Below are 18,216 nucleotides of genomic sequence, written 5' to 3'. Positions count from 1 at the left end.
ATGCCGAAAATTGGGCACCTCTGATCAACTCGCCAATCCGGCTCTGTGTGTCTAAACGCTAGCAACCTGCCGACAAAACAGCCCAACATTCGCTGAAAATCTGGCAGTGTAAAAGGGGCTTATGTGTAGCGGCAGGATAACTTAGTGGTTAAGGCTACTGACCTTAGTGCGAGAGACTGGGGTTCACATCCAATGTTGCCTCAGGAATATGCTAAGGCAAGCAGTAGCCCGTACACCAGGCCAAAGTGGGGATATCATCATCATCATCCCCACATTATATACACGATTAATGCACAGAACACTTCACTTTTTCATGACATATTATACAAGGACTTTTTTTTGGCATACTATACTAACACTATACTACTTTTTTGTGGGCTTACTATGACTTTTTGACATACTATACTAACACAATACTACTTTTTTGTGGGCATACTATACTAGGATTTGTTTTTTTTTTTGTTTTTTTGACACTGTACTGACTTTTTTAGTAAATTAAATTTTTTTACAAACTATACTTTAATGTTTTAATGATTTTTGTGACATACTATACCATGACTTTCTCGTGACTTTTTTATGACAAACTATACCAAGACATTTTTATGATTTTTTTTGACATACTATACGATGACTTTGTAAGACATTTTTGTGACACGCTATACTATGTCTACAAGTGTTTGTAATTTAACAAAAATTCAAAATTCGATTCACTGAAAAAATAAGTCTTAAACAATTAGTTTCAGCTCCACATACAGTACAAGTACTTTTTTGAGATATTTATCAATACCTCTAATGAAACTTTTTGAAGAAATTACATGATCTGCATTAAATATTAACTGTTTTCAACTCTCATTAATATTAATGAAATGCCTGCAGCAGGTTAGTACTAACTGCTCAAAAGGTTTATGGTCTTTGTGAGCCTCAGACTCTCAGATTATAGTATATATAAACCATGTAAACAAAAACAGGAAGATGTTTTGTTGCACTGTCTTTTTTTTCTCCATACAACAATGCCAAGAGAAAAGATACAGTACAGGAAAATAAGACAGTACATGTGTGCCTTCTATATTTTTATTGCAATGGTAAGATAGATATATTTCCAGACATCCAGTTTCATTAAATTATTCTCCAATATTGCATGAGACAGTCTTCAGAATGATATTGATCCAAATGTGGACAACCAGGTGATCAAAAGACACGGTTTTTGACCAGAGATAAAACATGAATGTTTTACAGTTTCACTTTTTATTTCCCCCAGAAATGTGCGATGAGAAGCAGCAGCATAGAGAGTAATAATACTACAATATACAACAGACCGATACTGTGCAACAGTCAAGAACAATTGGGAGAATTATTATTTTTTTCTCTTTTGTGAAATGGTTATGCCAATATTGAGAGTACAGCAACTGGCAACTCAGGACACAGAGATGCACTTTGGCCATTTGGGGAAGAAAAAAACAAATATATTAGAACAGAAACAACAATGTGGAGGTGTGAGTTAGAAAGTCAAAGAGCTACAAACCTCATTGGGATTACAGGAGACAGAACAAACTACTAAATACAGTCTAAGTGAGTTCAATTTTAGGCAAAACAAATAACTGTACAGAAAGCTGTGTGGAATATATTAAAAATATTGTTTCACTGTGAGGAGAGTTTTTGCCACGTCAGACTAAGTGGGAACCAACAGTGTTACACAAGCCACTGGTTTTATAACATCGAGTTAATGACTGACCGTTTGTTAGTGAGAGAAGTGATGATGTGGAAACAAACCAACCAGATCACATGTTCAATGTTACGGCTAATGTAAAAAAAAAAAAAAAAAAAACTGAAAAATATTTATCTAATGAATTCTCGCTGTTTTCTTCTCCCAAATGTTAAGTTTAAATAATGAGTCGCTCTTTATGATCGTATAAAAACAAAAATGAACATTACAAAGTCTGTGGAATAAAAATTATCTTTCCTAATACAAAATAAAAATGGAAAAAAAAAAAAGTTTTTATAGTTCTTAGACTGTAATTAATGTATGTATATATTTGATATATCAATAGAATCCATATATAAATGATACATTTCTATTTTTTTATACTTAAATATAATCCTCGCTATGACTAAAAAGAGCATCTAAGACATTTCTAGCCAGGAGATAATATGAAGAACAGCTTGGACCATGGCCGCCAGTTACTAGGCTTTGACTGGAAATGAAACTGTAGTGGGGTCAGTGGACCAGCACCACTTTTTCACACATGACGGCTTGTGCGAGACCAGACAGAACTGGTTTGAGTGGGAGTCTAGTGCGAACAACTTTAAGCGGTTTCATTGAGACCAAAAATCTTTGTATATCTACACTAACAACTTTGTGCTGTGCTTTTTTTTTATTTAAATCTTTATTTTTTTCCCAAAGACGCGAAAGGTTTTGAGGAGTTTGACACAAATTAACAAAAGAGTACCCCTCGCTCTCACACTCAACTCTCCATATTAAATCAGCATGCATAACATCATTATTAGTCGTGTTTGGCACTAGAGTTTACTTTATATCTGGTTCTGTTTGCAAATAGACAGTTAATCAGTGAACGTAATATCATCTAGATTTAGTTGTACAACAAATGCTGCAATCTTTTTTTAAAAAAGAAACTTAAGTATGCCAGCTGTGTCCCAGTTGCTCACATTCACTCTTAAAGATGAGTCCCACATTATAAACATGAACTACTTCAGACTGTGTGGAGGATTGCACTATGATCATCAGCCATTTAAAAAAACAAAACTTTTTTTTTCTCACTGAAAATGGCAAGTACCTCAAGGAGCCGTGCTACTCTGCTTTCGTAATACTCCATCCAGCCACAACATGGTCGACGTTTAGGTTCCTTCGAGTAAACTACAGGATTTGGTCCATCCGGCTTGGTTCAGGTTTCAAAGCAGGTCAGTTTGCTTTAAGGGCTGCCTGAGAAAGCTATCAGACTCGCTGCCATTCAACAGGACGTGAAGCGTGCCGTAGCTGCCTCACCGAAAGAAGGTGATGGAATGGGGGCTTTCTTGCTAACGTGATTGTACCAACAACATGGAGCTCAAAGACGACAACAGAAGAAGAAAAGAGGAGGGGCAAAGAAACCATAGCTCTTCTCTGGTAGCTAAGGTCGAGCTTTGAACGCACATACGAAACATCTAAATGTAACCAAAAAGGGGACATAAATAAAGTATACTGAGTTAAAATAACACAGAAAGGAAACAGACAAAGACATGAAAACCCTCCATCAGGTCTGTTGTTGGTCTGATGGATTTTTTACGTTGACAACTTCCTCAGGCAAACATGTCGGTGGCAGTTTTCATTTTAACATAAATAACATTTGTGTGGGAGGAATCAGGATCCACCATAAGGCTGCTTTTAGAATTTTTTTCCCCATTGTTGTAGCCGTTTACGTTTTCATTGTTGTGTCTATCCCGGTACTGGTCTATCGGAACTGTTTAGTGGAAGATCTCAACAACAAGAGATGGAGTCTCTCCTCGGTGTCAGCAGGCTCAGAGAGGCCGGACGAGCAGGTCCTGGGATCACAGGAGGAAGGGAGGGAAGGGCAGAGAGAGAAAGAAGTGATGGGATTGTAAGGAGTTTATGTTTCAGCAGTCTGGGGTTTAGTCTCACTCTCGCCCCCTTCTTTCCTCTCTTGTGTCTCCTCGTCTTCCTCCTCCTCTTCTTCCTCCTCCTCTGTGTGCTGCTCCAGCTCCTCCCTGGTGATCATCTCAAAGTCGTTTCCGTTGCTGTGCTGCGAACCTTCGTCCTCCCGGCGGTCGCTGTCTGTGTCTGACTGGCGGTCCGCCCCCGTTCCCTCCCCCTCTGCTTCTTTACCCTCCTCGGCCTCTTTGCACTCCTCCTCTTCTTCCTCCTCCTCGTCATCGGCGTCCTTTTTCTCGCTGTCTGACTTCTCGTCGCTGTCTGACTTCTGAGCCTTGTTGCCACCGTTGTCCTTCTCGTCCGTCTTGTCCGAGCCCTTCTTGCTGCTGGCTCGTGGTCCTTTGTACTCGTGAGTGTAGAGCGGCCTGAACGAGTCGATGAAACCGACGTCGGCCGTCAAGTTGGGGAGGAACCAGAAGTGGTGGCGGCCGCCGGTCACCAGCCAGATGATCAGGAAGAGGATGCAGCGGGCTGAAGAGAGAGGTAACAACCAGTGGGATCAATTTACATATATCAAACACACGTCTTTAACTTTAGTGGCATTAAAATCTATGTTAAACCCCCTGCTGTTCACCTGTGACTGAATGTTTGTCTTCAACACTGTTATTAAATTTGGGGAACTTACAACTAATTACAGCCCTGTATCTTGTTTGTTATTTTTGTTTAACTGTACTTTGTTTTATCTATTTTCTTTTTAAATCTATGTGAATTCATTTTAATGTCCTTTGGTTGTGTTTATAAATGTCCTTCTGATGCATTTCTTTGCATACTTTGAATGCCTCTCATTTTGACACATGCTGTAGAAATAAAGCTCTGTTGTCTTAAGTCAGGATAATTCTTCACAACTTTTTATTGCAATTAATAAAATGAAATTAAGCCTACAGCTATGAAAATTGTCATTCTTGTCATCCCTGTGAAAATGTTTTTTTTATTTTATAATAATATACGTCATTGTACCAATTAAAAAACATTTTTTTACTTTTACAATTGCATTTGTGTACTCAGTGGCCACTTTATTAGGTACCCCGGTAAAATTTCAATCCAATACAGCAGTTCAGCCATTAATCCTATCTTTACAAAGGCAGTAATGTTGAGTTCTGATTGACACTGTCAGAGGTATTAAGTTGTTATTACTGAGGTCATGGGGGTTAGAGACTTTCCAATCCTCATTACAATGATGAATCACATTAATCCTGTCTTTCAATGACGTCAGTTTTTTTTAAACATGCTATAAACACTTTCGCTTTTAGATTGTTTGGAGGAGACTTTGTATGAACTAACTTATTTTGAAACATACCAAACCCTTAATATTTGCTTTTTATTCTTGTGAACTATTTTTCTTCTTTAAGATTCAAAAACTATTTGAATAAAACAAGATAAAGTTAATTGTTTGAACTAGTCACAACCAGCAGAAATACACAACTGGTGACAAGGGATCGCACATGGATATTAAAGGTGTCACAAGAGAAAAAAGCTGGAAACCTTTGCTGTACACACAGTGGAAGGATTGCATTAGACAAGCATTATCTCCCATGTCTAAGAAAACCACACACACATTTGCTCATCTTCTGATGCATGGATTCAAACTGTTCCTTATGCAAATTACAAATGGCTAGGGTGACATTTATATTTAAAATGTTACTTTGATTAATAGTATAACTTCATGTAAGTGTAGCATAAAACTGGGCAAATTTTGTTTTGCATTTAATCAAATGCAGGAACTTAGTGCAGGAATCTAGAGTACATGTACTTACCAACAGCAAGAAGCAATATACTAGCCACAAAGCAGCCTGCTGCGACACTTAGATAGTAAACTCCTACACGCATTTCTGCTGGCCACAGTGGGAACAGAGTGGCTGCTATCACGGCAATAACTGAAAGACAAACACACACGCACAGATGGTGTGAGAACAAAAAAGTAAAAATCAGCTGCAATCAGTAACAAGTAGCCCTCCATTCAGTTCTTGTTCAGAAGAACTCCATCTATGATTTTCAGCCACTGACTCACCGAGTATCAGTCCCATGGCAAATGTCTTGAAATGAACAGGATCGTAAATCCACACATACACCTGAAGAAAGGAGACACAGTTTGTGTTTAGAAGCATTTCAGGATCACAAACATTTCTCTAGACACACACAAGCACAAAAAACTCTAAGACCACATTAAAATCTGTCATATTCACATTAACCCTTCAAATAATTAGAAACTTTGAGGATGCAGAAACATGCACAAACATTCAGAAACACGTTATGACATGTTACATGAAGAAAAAATATGTAAGATCCTGCACCATTTTTAGGTGAGCAACCAAATTTAACCAAATTCTAACCAACTTAACTCTTCTGTACAAAAGGGCAGATTTCATTGTATTCTTTCCATTGAAGCATGTGTTCAGATGGGTTCAGACGACACTCAGGTGGACTTGACCTCCTCATCTGAGGCTCATTCAACTTGCAGCCAGTGTTGACCGGTTATAAATGCATCTGTGCCTCAAGTTTCCAGCAGATCATTATTTGACAGGCAGCACTGTGATAATTGGAAACATGGCATCAGAACTAAGCCAAAGTGTCAGAAGTCAAATTGTTATTCTGAGCATTTTCAGGGTCAAATCATGGCTAGACTAAAAGTTTTTGAGGGGGTAGTATGTGGAAATCTAAAATGCTTTGGAAGAATTAGTTGACTGGCTGTGGCTCAGGAGGAAGAGCAGGTCATCCATGATGCCCAGCTCCTCCAGTCTGCATGTCGAAGTGAACTTGGGCGTATGAATGACTTTAACTGATGAGCACCTTGTATGGTAGCCTCAACCACCTGTGTATGAATGTGAGATGTAGGGTAAAAATGCTTTGAGTGTTCAGATGACAAGAAAGGTGCTATACAAGTGCAAGTCCACTCCATTTACCATGAAGACCAAAGAAGCTCCCAGAGTCCTGACTGTCATGGACTTAACTCCACAGTGACCTGACCTACACCACACTGAACATACATGGAGGCACCTGAACACTGAGAAAGCCCTGTGGCAACACAAGAAGCTCTTTGGAGCATTCTCAAGTCATGCTGGGATAACACAGGTCATCAGGTTTTGCCCCAACTTGTGGATTCCATGCTAGCTCGAGTACATGCTGTCATCAAAGCAAAAGGGGGACGTACCAACTGCTAAGACATACTGAAACTCATGTAGGCTAAACTTTTCAAATATTCAACTTTTCACTCAAATTGTTAAGCTGATATTAGCATTTGTAATGAAAAAAAAAGGTGTTTCATTCCTAACCAATCTTGCCTAGTGGTCGCAGACTTTTGGACTACACACACACACACACACACACACACACACATACATGTACATACACAGTATATTTATCCTCTACACACACTCACTTCATTTCCATCTAGAAAAAGCTGATCTTCATGAGGCTCCAGTTTAAACTTCTTCTTCACCTCTTTCTTCTTCTTGGGGGTTCCAGGACTGTCATCCTATGAAAACATATAATTTAAAAATACAAATATTTTATATAAAATCTATCCTTGACTTACAAATCATTTTTTTTGCAGTGTGATCTATATGCTTATTCACTTTCTTGATGAGAATTGGTTGAGAAGATTGGTACCACTCTCATATCTGTACGGTAAATATGAAGCTATAGCGAGCAGCAAGTTAGCTTAGCTTAGCACAAAGACTGGAAACAGGGGTAACAGCTAGCCTGGCTGTGTCTGAAAGGAAACAAAATCCACCTACCAGCTCACAAGCTAACACTTTGTGTGTTTTCTATTTACTCTGTACAAAAATTGGTGTGAGAATGACAGGCTTTCCCAAACTGTCAAACGTTTCCTTCGAGTGTTGATGTTATTAGATGGTCTGCAATCAATGCAGCATTTCAGCTGGTTATAGTTGGCCGGTCAGACTATTAACTCAAACTGGCATTTGGCCGATAAAAACCTAACTGGTTAATTTTCCACTCGATCATAGTTTCCCTTTTTACTGACCCAGACCTGACACCATGAACACACTGAGCTGCTTCTTTCCAGGATTTCTAAAGATCTGTCCACAGCAAAGTTAATATCTACCCATTTACTGTCAGGCTCCGCAGTGTCAAGGCAACTGACAGGTCATTAAACAAACATACAAAAGTGAAATCAGTGTGAGGGGGAGGCTGTAACCTGTGCAACACCGATTACCCTGTTCAGATAGATCCCACTGTCAAAGCAGAACAATAAAAATATACTGATGTATACTAAATCCTCCAACAGTGACAATACTATCCTTTAAAGGCAGGTAACAATAGTAATGATAATAATAATAATCCCAATAATCTCAGGGGTTTAGTCAACATTAAAAGAAACAGTGTTGGGTAACGTACGCTCTTCTCTTTCTTGATTTCAGCCACCTCAGACTCTTTTTTCTTCTCTTTCTCCTTCTTCCCTTTTTTCTCCTCCTCTTTGCCGCTGTCACCCTTGGTCTTCTCCTTCTCTTTCTCCTTCTCTTTTTCCTTTTCTTTCTCCTTCTTGGTGTCTTTCTCAGGTTTTTTCTTCATCACTTTGAGAGCCCGGTGGAAGAACTGCTTCTTTAGGAGTCTACAGAGGACAGAGGAGGATAACTGGTTATTCAAATAAACACAAGAAGTTTGTGCTCTAGAAAAGGATCAGCACTCAGTGAATAACCTCCTAAGCCCTATGATAAGCTATTATGGCAAGGCTTAACTATACAGACCAGTGAGCAGTGATAACTAACATGTCTTTGGGGTCATCGGGTGGGAATAATAATTATAAATAATGTTTTAGTTTAAATCAACATCAGTGTGCACAGACTCAAAGGTCATGTGAAGGATTTTATCTCAAAATGCAAATATTTCAGCCTGGCATTTGCATGTCCCATCTGTTGGTTGCTCAGCAAGACTGAAAGGAATTTATTTAAATTGTAGTTTCATGCCTGCAGGGCTCAGCATCTGTTTTGATAATACATTTTTGAAGTCTCTTTTTGAGCAATAACACCAAAAACTCCTTAGTTCCCACTTCCAAACGTCGATACTTGCTGGGGTTTGTCATCCTCTATGATTGTAAACTGAATATGTAACACTATGAAGGCATCACCTTAGGTTTTGGCAAAATGCGTCAGACTGTTTTCATTGTTTTCAAACATTTCATAGACCAATAAATTACTGGATAAATCAAGAAAACAATCAGTAAAATTAACTGATCGTATAAATAATCCTACATACCATTCACCATATTGAAAGTGTATGAATAAAAAAACTTAGATACTTTATTTTAAAATGAAATCCTGCATATGACAAATGTTTTTTTATCTAAAACATCAGAGGTGTAGCAAACTGTATTACGCAAAGTGTGTTACGCAGCGAACCTGTTGCAGTAATCCAACACAGACTCCCTGGTGGTAAACAGCGCCTCCTCTCCCTTCTTAGCTTTGGCCCACTTGGAGTCCAGCAGACAGTCCACTGCCTTGGAGGCTAAAGGTGGGGACACAGAGATGGACAACATTACAAAAACAGAGATTGATATTGGGTCAAAAATGCCATGCAGCCATGATCCTGGTATTCTGTGTTATTACACTTTTTAATCAGCAGTGCAGAGGCCTGTGTTGAATCAAGATTCACTAGGTTAATGTGCACCCAGCTTATTGATTGCACTCCAATACATTTAAAAATAGAATGGAATGTAAACTGGAGTGACATTTAAAATTTCCTTCTTTTTAACTTTAAAACATATGATAGTTGATTTTTGCAACTTTTGGAGCAGTAGAACCAAACTGTGAACACAACGTTGACACATCATCACCTTATACGATGATACTGCTAACTATTGAGCAAACAGCTGCTTATTTAAACATCCAGCAGTCACAGAGCGACATAATCATTCATTTAGGGTTCTATCCACCTGGAGGGATATTTGGCTGTTAAGCAGCTCACTCTGCTGTGCTCACCAGCTGGTACCAAGTACCAAGTAGAGCGGCAGAATCACTGAGTTCATGACTAGCACCTCTTTTATAGTTTAATTTGCTACATTCTTATTACAAAAATATTGCTCACAGCCACTTTAGGAATGTGTACTTATCCCTTCACCTGACAGTGATGGTACTAACAAACTGAATAATGGCTACACAGGGAGTCTCACACTTATTACTCAAAGGTCTGCATCTGATTTTTATTCAAGGTTAGAAGTTTTGGAATGATTGGTGATTACAAAATAACATTTCATCAACCCAATTACACCTTTTAAGTAACATACATTCAAGTTCAAGACAGTCAAGATGGCCAAAATACATTTAAATCTAGTGGGAGAAACAAAATAAATGCACATTTGTCCGCTCACTCCTCTCTGAATACTTTGTTTTCATGGTCAACTTTTCCTTTCTCTGTAAAATTAGACTATAATATCTTCACCTCTGTGGTGACAAAGTGTTACTTGTCACCAACTGACTCTACTTGTCATTGCAATTAACTAAAACTGAGGCAGACACGACCCGGACAGTTACTATATCTGACTCAGACATATTCTTACAACTACATCTAGACTAGTTTTAGAAATTGTGTGCTGGAGAAACTGAAACATACTCTGTATCTGCGATTAAAAAGAGCTGATAGCAAAGTCTTTGGAGTAATGTTAATGCTTGAACTTGGCAGTAGCAACACACAGATCTCTCCAGCAGCTGACGTTGCCATGACAGCAATGTCAACGATATGGAAATTAAACCCACAATCATCTGGGGACAGGATCACTGTGAATGATCTCCAGCTACACTGTATATTCAAACTCACTAATAATTTATTGATCAAGTGAAAAATAATTTAAAACAGAGACACTTCATAACGTGTTGCATTCATAACATGAGGCCTGGGCTGGGTCCAGATACAGACCGTGGTCAGTACTGTCAGACTGTAGACAGCTGTCCACAGCAAAGGTAAGCAACTGTAAGGTCATGTGATGGTGATGAGAGCAATAAGCGGCCTCAGCAGTCACTACTTAGTCTACCCACAACTACTGAGCAAACAGCATTTCCCAACATCATGCCACAGAACAACACCATTATACATACTGTGTGGGAGGATCAGGTCGGTAAATGAGACTGCAGTGGAAACATTTGTTTAAGAATTTGGCAACTCCTCAGTAATGTGGCACAGTTCGACCCAACACTACAAAAGGTTTTTATTTACTGTGACAAAATCAAATGCAGCTGAATCTCTGTTCAGTAAACGCAACTGGTTGTGTGTCTGAAAACAAACACAGGGGAGGGTTTGATCTCTTGGTTCACACTCCACCCCATGTGGCAAGGTGTTGTGTGTTTCGCCTCTTGCCTAACATCCCACAGCTGAGCACTAACCAATAAAATAGTCGACTCGGTGGCCCATCATGTTGGTAGACTTGGTGGGGCAGTTGAATCTGAGGTACTTGGCCACCGCCTTCTCCTCCTTGGTGGGCTCACTCACCTCCTGCAGGGCAAGCCAGACAAACACACACATAAATATTCACACAGAAAAACAACATCACAGTCAGGCAGTGATGCTCTACTATAATCTAGCATTGAACTACAGAGAGAGAGAACCAATAGCAAATTTTACAGCTACATCTAGGACAGGGCAAACATATCCAGCATGAGTCAACACAAGTAAGGAAAAATAATAAACTCATATTCATGTATTAAAAAAAGCCTGACATTACATTTATCAGTATCAAGAACATTAGGACTATTTATTATGATGTAGCAACACCTGTTGAAATGCCCAACATCTGTCAACATAATGCTATAACCCTGCAAAAAATACTGGTACTATTGATCTGCAGTACTATTATTATTGTTACTGCACACCGGATTATACTGTAGGGTCACGTCAACACAACACCAAAAACACAAAAAACTATGGCTATATTAAAAATTGAGTATTAAGTCAAGTCTTGCTCAACAAGCTTAATGTAAAGAAAACAGCCACATGATTAATCAAATTATTATCGCAATTGCAATATGGCCAAGTGCAATGTCCAAACTGTAGGAGCCACAATTTTTCGATTAGGGTAAATTGTGCCACAACATAACATTATGTATAAAGCATTGTGCTACAGAGATGCCCTGACCAATAAAATCATATTCTTAGACATGAGGGAACATGCTTGTTTGGTACAGACCCTAGTAAATATCACAGTATCATAATTTTTATATTTCAATAAAATCGTGACTCACATTGCAAGCACAATATCTGTCAAAATCATAGCAATGTCTTTATTTTGCATATCATATGTAGCCCTAAAAAAGAAGTATCTGTATCAGGGTTTCTGCACTGCAGTGCACTTTGTAAGTGTGCCTTTTATTGAGGTCAACTCTTGTGATGTGAAAGCAGGTGTTGTGGGTGATTTAATCTAAAGCAACTGATTTTAAATTGCTACATTTATACAATTATGTGAATATTTGTCAAAACTAGAAAACTGAGATTTAATATAACTTGATTAAAGTGTCGGTTTTGCAGTGAATTAAATGCCTGATAAATGTAGGTTTTTCAAAAGCGTAACATTACATTTAAGATAATATTACCATAAACCCAGTCCTTCTCATTGATTTCCAGCAATGTCCAAAACAGCCAAATAAAATCAGGAATCAATCAGTATAAAAAGTCTAAAAGTTATCTGACCACATCCATACTACATTTGTAGGATCAATCATGAATATTTTACTTTTTTTTTTTTTTTTACTATTTTTGGACCCCAGGAAGACTAGCTGATTGCCAAAGCATTCAGCTAATGGGGATTCTTAAAATAAACATAAACATACTGTCCATCACAAAAAGAACAAAGCAGATATATCTGTAGGGTTGTTGACATCTGTGGCTGTGGAAATTTACTCTCTGGCCAATCTACAGAAAACAATCTATTTAGCAAAAAACTTTTAAGTTTCATTTTGTGATCATATCTATCTAACCAAATGTGGTTCAAATACTGCTGAAATCTGAGTGACTCAGTAAAAGCCTCCACTATGCAGACAGTGTCTCCACCTCCAGAGTCAGGTAAACTTTGTCTACTTTATACACCCAGTGTCATAAACTGTAAATGTTCATCTGTAGCAATAACAGAGTGACCAAACTCTTCCTCCCTCCTCACAACATCTGCACTGTCTGCCCGCCTGCAGCACTAAACCACATGCCAACACGCAGGGAATGAGAGCATCAGCACAATGAGAGTCAGTGCTGCTTTATCCAGTCCAGCTGGCTCTGGCCAGCAACATGAGGAAGACTAGGCCATCAAACAAGCCTTTGTTTAAAGAAACAGGTATCAGTCACACTGCTCAGTTACATGAGACCAGTAAATGGAAAGCCCCCTTTCACCGTCTATATGATCTACCTGGCATGATCACATGAGGATTAGCTGCTCTGCTCTAACAGCCATAGTATGTGAGGATGTGTTACTACTGCACACCAAGTCCAAAGCACCGGTCCTTTAAGTCGATATCCAAGTAACAGTTTTGGCTAGAAATGCATCTCATTTCAGCACTTGAATACTGTAAGACACAGTGGTAAACAGCAGATGAATACTTCAGAGGAATCATGTCGTAAAAGGAGATAACTGTTGTGTAATGTAGTGTGGTGATCTTAGGGAGCCTCTTTAAAGACATAAAGAGATAACAGTATGTGTTGTTATGCAACTAAACTTGAAGATGCAGAGACTTACACTTAGATGGGTGGTTTATTAGGGAACACCCACCTCAAACTAATGCAACAGTCCTGTAGTAAGTCCTACCTACATGAAGGTTATGAAGTTGCAGCTTTTTCAGGGAGGTTTTAATTCACCTTTATAATCATTTTGTAAGATGTAGTTTGTGGGGCTGCTGTTGAACCATATGCATTATACTGAGAAGTGTTTCTTAAATCTAGTCTACCTCTTCAATTATATCACAGTAGATAAAAATCACTCAGAACTGAATGTTACAACCTACACGGATGTAGGATTTAATTATTACAAGCCTGGTGAATTAGACAGCATTAGCTATCGAAGTGAACCAAGTGCACATTGAAATAATCGTCTTGGCTTCATGTCAATCCTTGAATGCTGTGATGTAAAGCACAAACAAGAGGTATTTCAAAAATAAAGTAAAGCTGTGTGTAATGTAGAGTGGTGAGGTTGGTGATACCTTCTTTTGGTTTCAGGTATGCTTATAAATGAGATAAACAGCATGTGTTTGTCATGCAGCTGAACTGGGATGGGCAAGAGTACTACACCCAGTCGGTGGTACATTAGGTACACCTAGCTACAACTGTATAATGTAACAAATCCTGCCTTCATGAGAGTTAAAATGTTACTTTTGGAGACCGTAGTTTTTTTGTGCTGTTAAACTGTTAGACTGAGATGTGTAACGCATTAGAGGCTAATGTTTAGTCTTCATTTATATAAACATTTCTAAAGCTGCTTTAACAGAAACTGAAACACCATGAATGTAGGATTTATTGCAGGGCTGCTGAATTAGAGAGCATTAGTTTCAGCTAGATGTACTCCATAAATCGGTAACTAAATATTTATCCAAGTGACATTTCCTGACTACAAATCCAATACAGCCCATATTTGGTGTAAGGTAGAGCACAATCAAATGTTTTTTAGTAATCAAGAGAAACTGAGCTAAAAAAACAAACAGGTAACTGTGTTATGCAGACTGATGATGTTGGTGACGAACAGGCCTCTTAAACTGTGGACCACTCATAGTATGTGTTGTTATGCAGCTGAGCTTAAATGCACAAGAGAACTATATTTTATATGCAAGTGTCGGCCCAATGCCTTGCATTAGGCGAATACAACACTATCATTAATCTACAATTATAGCACATGGAGTAAAAACAGCTCAGCTTAGTTTATCCCACTGCTTTGTAGGATATTACTGCTGTGTCCCATTTATCACACTACTTACTAGCTGTATGTACGTACTTTAGTAATCCCTTCTAGTATGGTTAGAACTAGTATAAAATCAACATAGCTGAAACAATAAAACCACTGGGGTTTGAAGTGATTAAAATTGATCATCTCGTTAGAATGCAATGTTCTGCAGGAAACCTTGAGTTCTGGCATTTATGTGGATGCCACTTGACACGTTCCTTCCAGCCAAACATCATTGCAGTTGCAAACTAAGTATGTCCCCTCATGGCAACAGCACTTCCCGATGGCAGTGCCTCCCCAGCAGGACAATGCACCATGACACACTACAAAAACTATTCAGGAGTGGCCTAAGAGGACGTGACAAATAGCTCAAGATGTCAACCTGGCCTCCAAAGTTCCAATCCAATCGAGCATTTGTGTGTGGACCATGTGGGGCATGCTGGTATCAAAGAGGTACTCCCCAGTCCACAGTGGGGACTCCTTGGATTGGCCTTGGCTCTGACCCGTCAAGGCATGGACACAAGACCTCTGAGAGGTGTCTTGTGGTGTCTGGCCGCAGATCCATTGAGTCCTGTGGGTTGTGAGATGTGGTACCAGCATGACCCACAGATGATCAAATGGATTGGGATATGGGGAGTTTGGAGGCCAGGATGATGCCTTGAGCTTGTTGTTACATTCCTCGGACCATTCCCAAACAATTTTTGCGGTGTGGCATGACGCTTTATCCTGCTGGGGGGGCCATTGCCATCAGCGAGTGCTGTTGCCATGAGGGGGTTACTGCGTCTGCAACAGTGTTCTGTTCTGGGGGGTGGAATGTGTCAGATGGCATCCACATGAATGCCAGAGCCCAAGGTTTCCCAGCAAAATGTTGCATTGTAAGGAGATGATCAATGTTATTCACTTCATCTGTCAGTGGTTTTAATGCTGTGGCAGCTCGGTGTACAGTTTAATTGGTCCTATTATTACCAACCGTGAGCTGCCTTCCTTCTATCCACTACCTTGTTTTTTCCACTATAAATACTGACATATTTGAGTATTCTTTATTTTGTCCCCTTGCCAGATTTATCACACAACAAACCCAAACCTGATCAGAACTAGTATAAAGTATGAATCTGGGTCACAGCTCATGTCTAGCATTAATCGTCTGACAATAATTGAACTGACTTCAAATAAAGTTCTTGCTAATTTAGATTTTATGCATATTCGTCAATGGACAACTGAAATAGGAGCCTGTTCATGTCCCCTTGAGGTGCTCTTCCCCGGTGGCTGGCTTCGGTGTTACAAACATAAATGTGTCATGGTTTAATTAAGGCTTAAAATTCAAAAATCTAACTCCTGATACTTACTTTAACATGCTCAGGAGTCATGTCTAAGTTGACTGACCTGTAGCCACTCTGTAAACTGTTGCTTCAACAGACATCAATGCTTTAGTCTTTATAGCGCTCCATTTACCACACTAATTTGCTGCAACCTGCACAGTAAGTTACATTATAATGTAATTTGTTGACTCATTAATTAAAATTCCCGCAGATTGCCTCACGTTGTGTAAACACGTCTGGTTAGAGCTGACGCAGCTTAGCCAGAAAAACGTTTACAGCCAGTTCTATCAAAATAAAGATGGTGGACTATGGAGACGGCTCAGTACAAAGTGTAACAGCACCAGTCATATATGTATATCAGCGTGAGTGCTACAGGCAATGCAAATAATAACTACCTCTGAAACGTGTCATTAAAACACAAATACTAACATTTGTTTTCGCTAGCCAGCTAATGCTAACTACCGTTAGCTAACATCTAGCTTCATCTGCCGCCGGTTAACGGCTCCCCACGAGGATGCTGCCGTTAGCGAACAACCCGCAACAGGTCGTAAACCCGCACACGGTTTTTACTCGCTGCCTCTGAGCTTGCACGGGCGGTAATTTCTATGAATTGAGAGGTGTTACCTGGATCCGCTTCTTGTGCCTCCTGCGCTCCGCCATGATCCTCCAACTCAGCTACTCTGACGTGCGCGGGGCTGCGCACGCGTATGGAGCGTGTAGTATCGCGAGACCAAGTGATTAACGGTTAAAAAAAGCAAACGATAATTTCATTCATAACTGAGACAGTTAAACAAACAGTGTGGACTTAGTGTCTTTTTGTTGCTGTTTTGTAGCATAATTTGTATTATTATGCATATATCCATATTATTACCTTTGAATTTTATTTACAATATATTCATAAGCAGTGGTTGAAAATAGCTAAGAACATTTACTCATGTACTGAAGCCTTTTTTTGAGGTACTTGTACTATACGTGACCATTACCGTTTTCTGCTATTTGAAGCAAAGGCAGGAAGCAGAGCCCTCTTATAGAAGCACACACAGGTACACACAGAGACAAACATGTTCAGACACACTCAGAACAGTGAGAGACCCTGGCCACAGCATATCCAACTCTCAAGGCTCAGTGTTTGTCATTAATAACACAAAAAGCCCTGCTTCTGCACCTCTCAGAGCAGCACAGACAGCATTTGGGCCATAAAAATGTTCTCACTGAAGAAAAAGGCAGATTTAGAGAGCTCTCATGAAGCATAAACAGCTGGAGAGATGGGAAAACATGATTGCAGCAGCAGTCCAGGCAGCAGACTTCCTCACAAATTATTGCCATACAGTGAGATTGGATTGGATTAAAATTTTGCCATGTCTTGGGTTGATATTTTATAGGTCCAGTGTGTAGGATGTAGGGGGATATATTAGCAGAAGTGGAAAATAATACAGTAAATTTGTTTTCCTTTGTGGAATCATATTTTTGTTGGCTCATGGTAAAAACCTCCTGAACATCTGAATCTGAGGGCATCTGGGTAAAATGGTGAGCACACATTAGCAGATGCTGGGCTAGCGGTCCCTCTTTGACATGCCAAACAGTGTCGGAGAAACATTGATTTGTAACTTGAAACTGCTTAATTCAGTGATTTTACCGGTTTGCAATCATCAGTCCGTTTGTTTTGGAGAAGAAGAGACCTCTGTGGAAAATTCGGCTTACAGCAAAAACCTCCTGAACATCTGGATCAGGAATATGGTGAACACACATTGAATTATCTGAGGAAATAGGTGAGCACATATTAGCAGTTGCTGGGTTAGCAGCCCATTTCTGACATGCTAAACAGCGTTGGAGAAACACTGATTTGTAACTTGAATCTGCTTTATTCAGTGTTTTCACTGGTTTTAAACACCTGGTCTGTTTGTTTCGGAGAGGAAGAGACCTCTGCAGATAAATCGGCTCCACGTAAAATCCTCCCGAGCAAAGAACAATAAAGGAACGCTAACTGGGAGAAGTTTTACCTGGTTGTACTCTGCAATCCTCACCACCAGCTGCCACTGGGAAATAAGGAGCTTGTGGATGGTAAAGAGTCTGGACCAAGTGTTACACATCATAGTTTTGTCTCGTCATGGTCTGATGCTGTGACTATACGTGATTCTGGGATTTATTGTATAAAAGCTGCTTTTGTAAAAAATACTACTTTAAGCTTTTGGTATATCTGTGTCAATGCACCAAGATCTTCTCTGATATCAGATTTATGTTGTAATAAACTTCTATTAACATAAGGAAAACTGAGGCTCATTGAGATTAAGTGAAGAACGAAGTACAAGTTTTCAGATGTTCTGTAATAACTGTAGGTACATGCCTGTAAACAAACGTCTTTATTTACTTTT

The 18,216-nt window shown here is 39.3% G+C and overlaps 1 protein-coding gene across 1 annotated transcript; it reads right to left on the bottom strand.

Annotated features, from left to right (window-relative positions):
* Positions 1-2,383: 2,383 nt before the first annotated feature.
* Positions 2,384-16,558, bottom strand: sec62 (SEC62 homolog, preprotein translocation factor). The gene is made up of 8 exons (XM_033651165.2): positions 16,469-16,558; positions 10,999-11,107; positions 9,022-9,127; positions 8,021-8,234; positions 7,041-7,136; positions 5,673-5,733; positions 5,419-5,538; positions 2,384-4,135 (listed from the first exon to the last, which is right to left on the bottom strand). Exons 1-8 carry the CDS (start codon positions 16,502-16,504, stop codon positions 3,603-3,605), a joined length of 1,275 nt encoding a protein of 424 aa, XP_033507056.1. The 5' UTR covers positions 16,505-16,558; the 3' UTR covers positions 2,384-3,602.
* Positions 16,559-18,216: the final 1,658 nt, after the last annotated feature.

This window comes from Epinephelus lanceolatus, chromosome 12 (assembly GCF_041903045.1).
Source record: "Epinephelus lanceolatus isolate andai-2023 chromosome 12, ASM4190304v1, whole genome shotgun sequence".
Taxonomy (NCBI): Eukaryota; Metazoa; Chordata; class Actinopteri; order Perciformes; family Serranidae; genus Epinephelus; species Epinephelus lanceolatus.
Note: the sequence above shows the minus strand (reverse complement) of the source record. Positions and strands in the feature narration are given on the sequence as shown.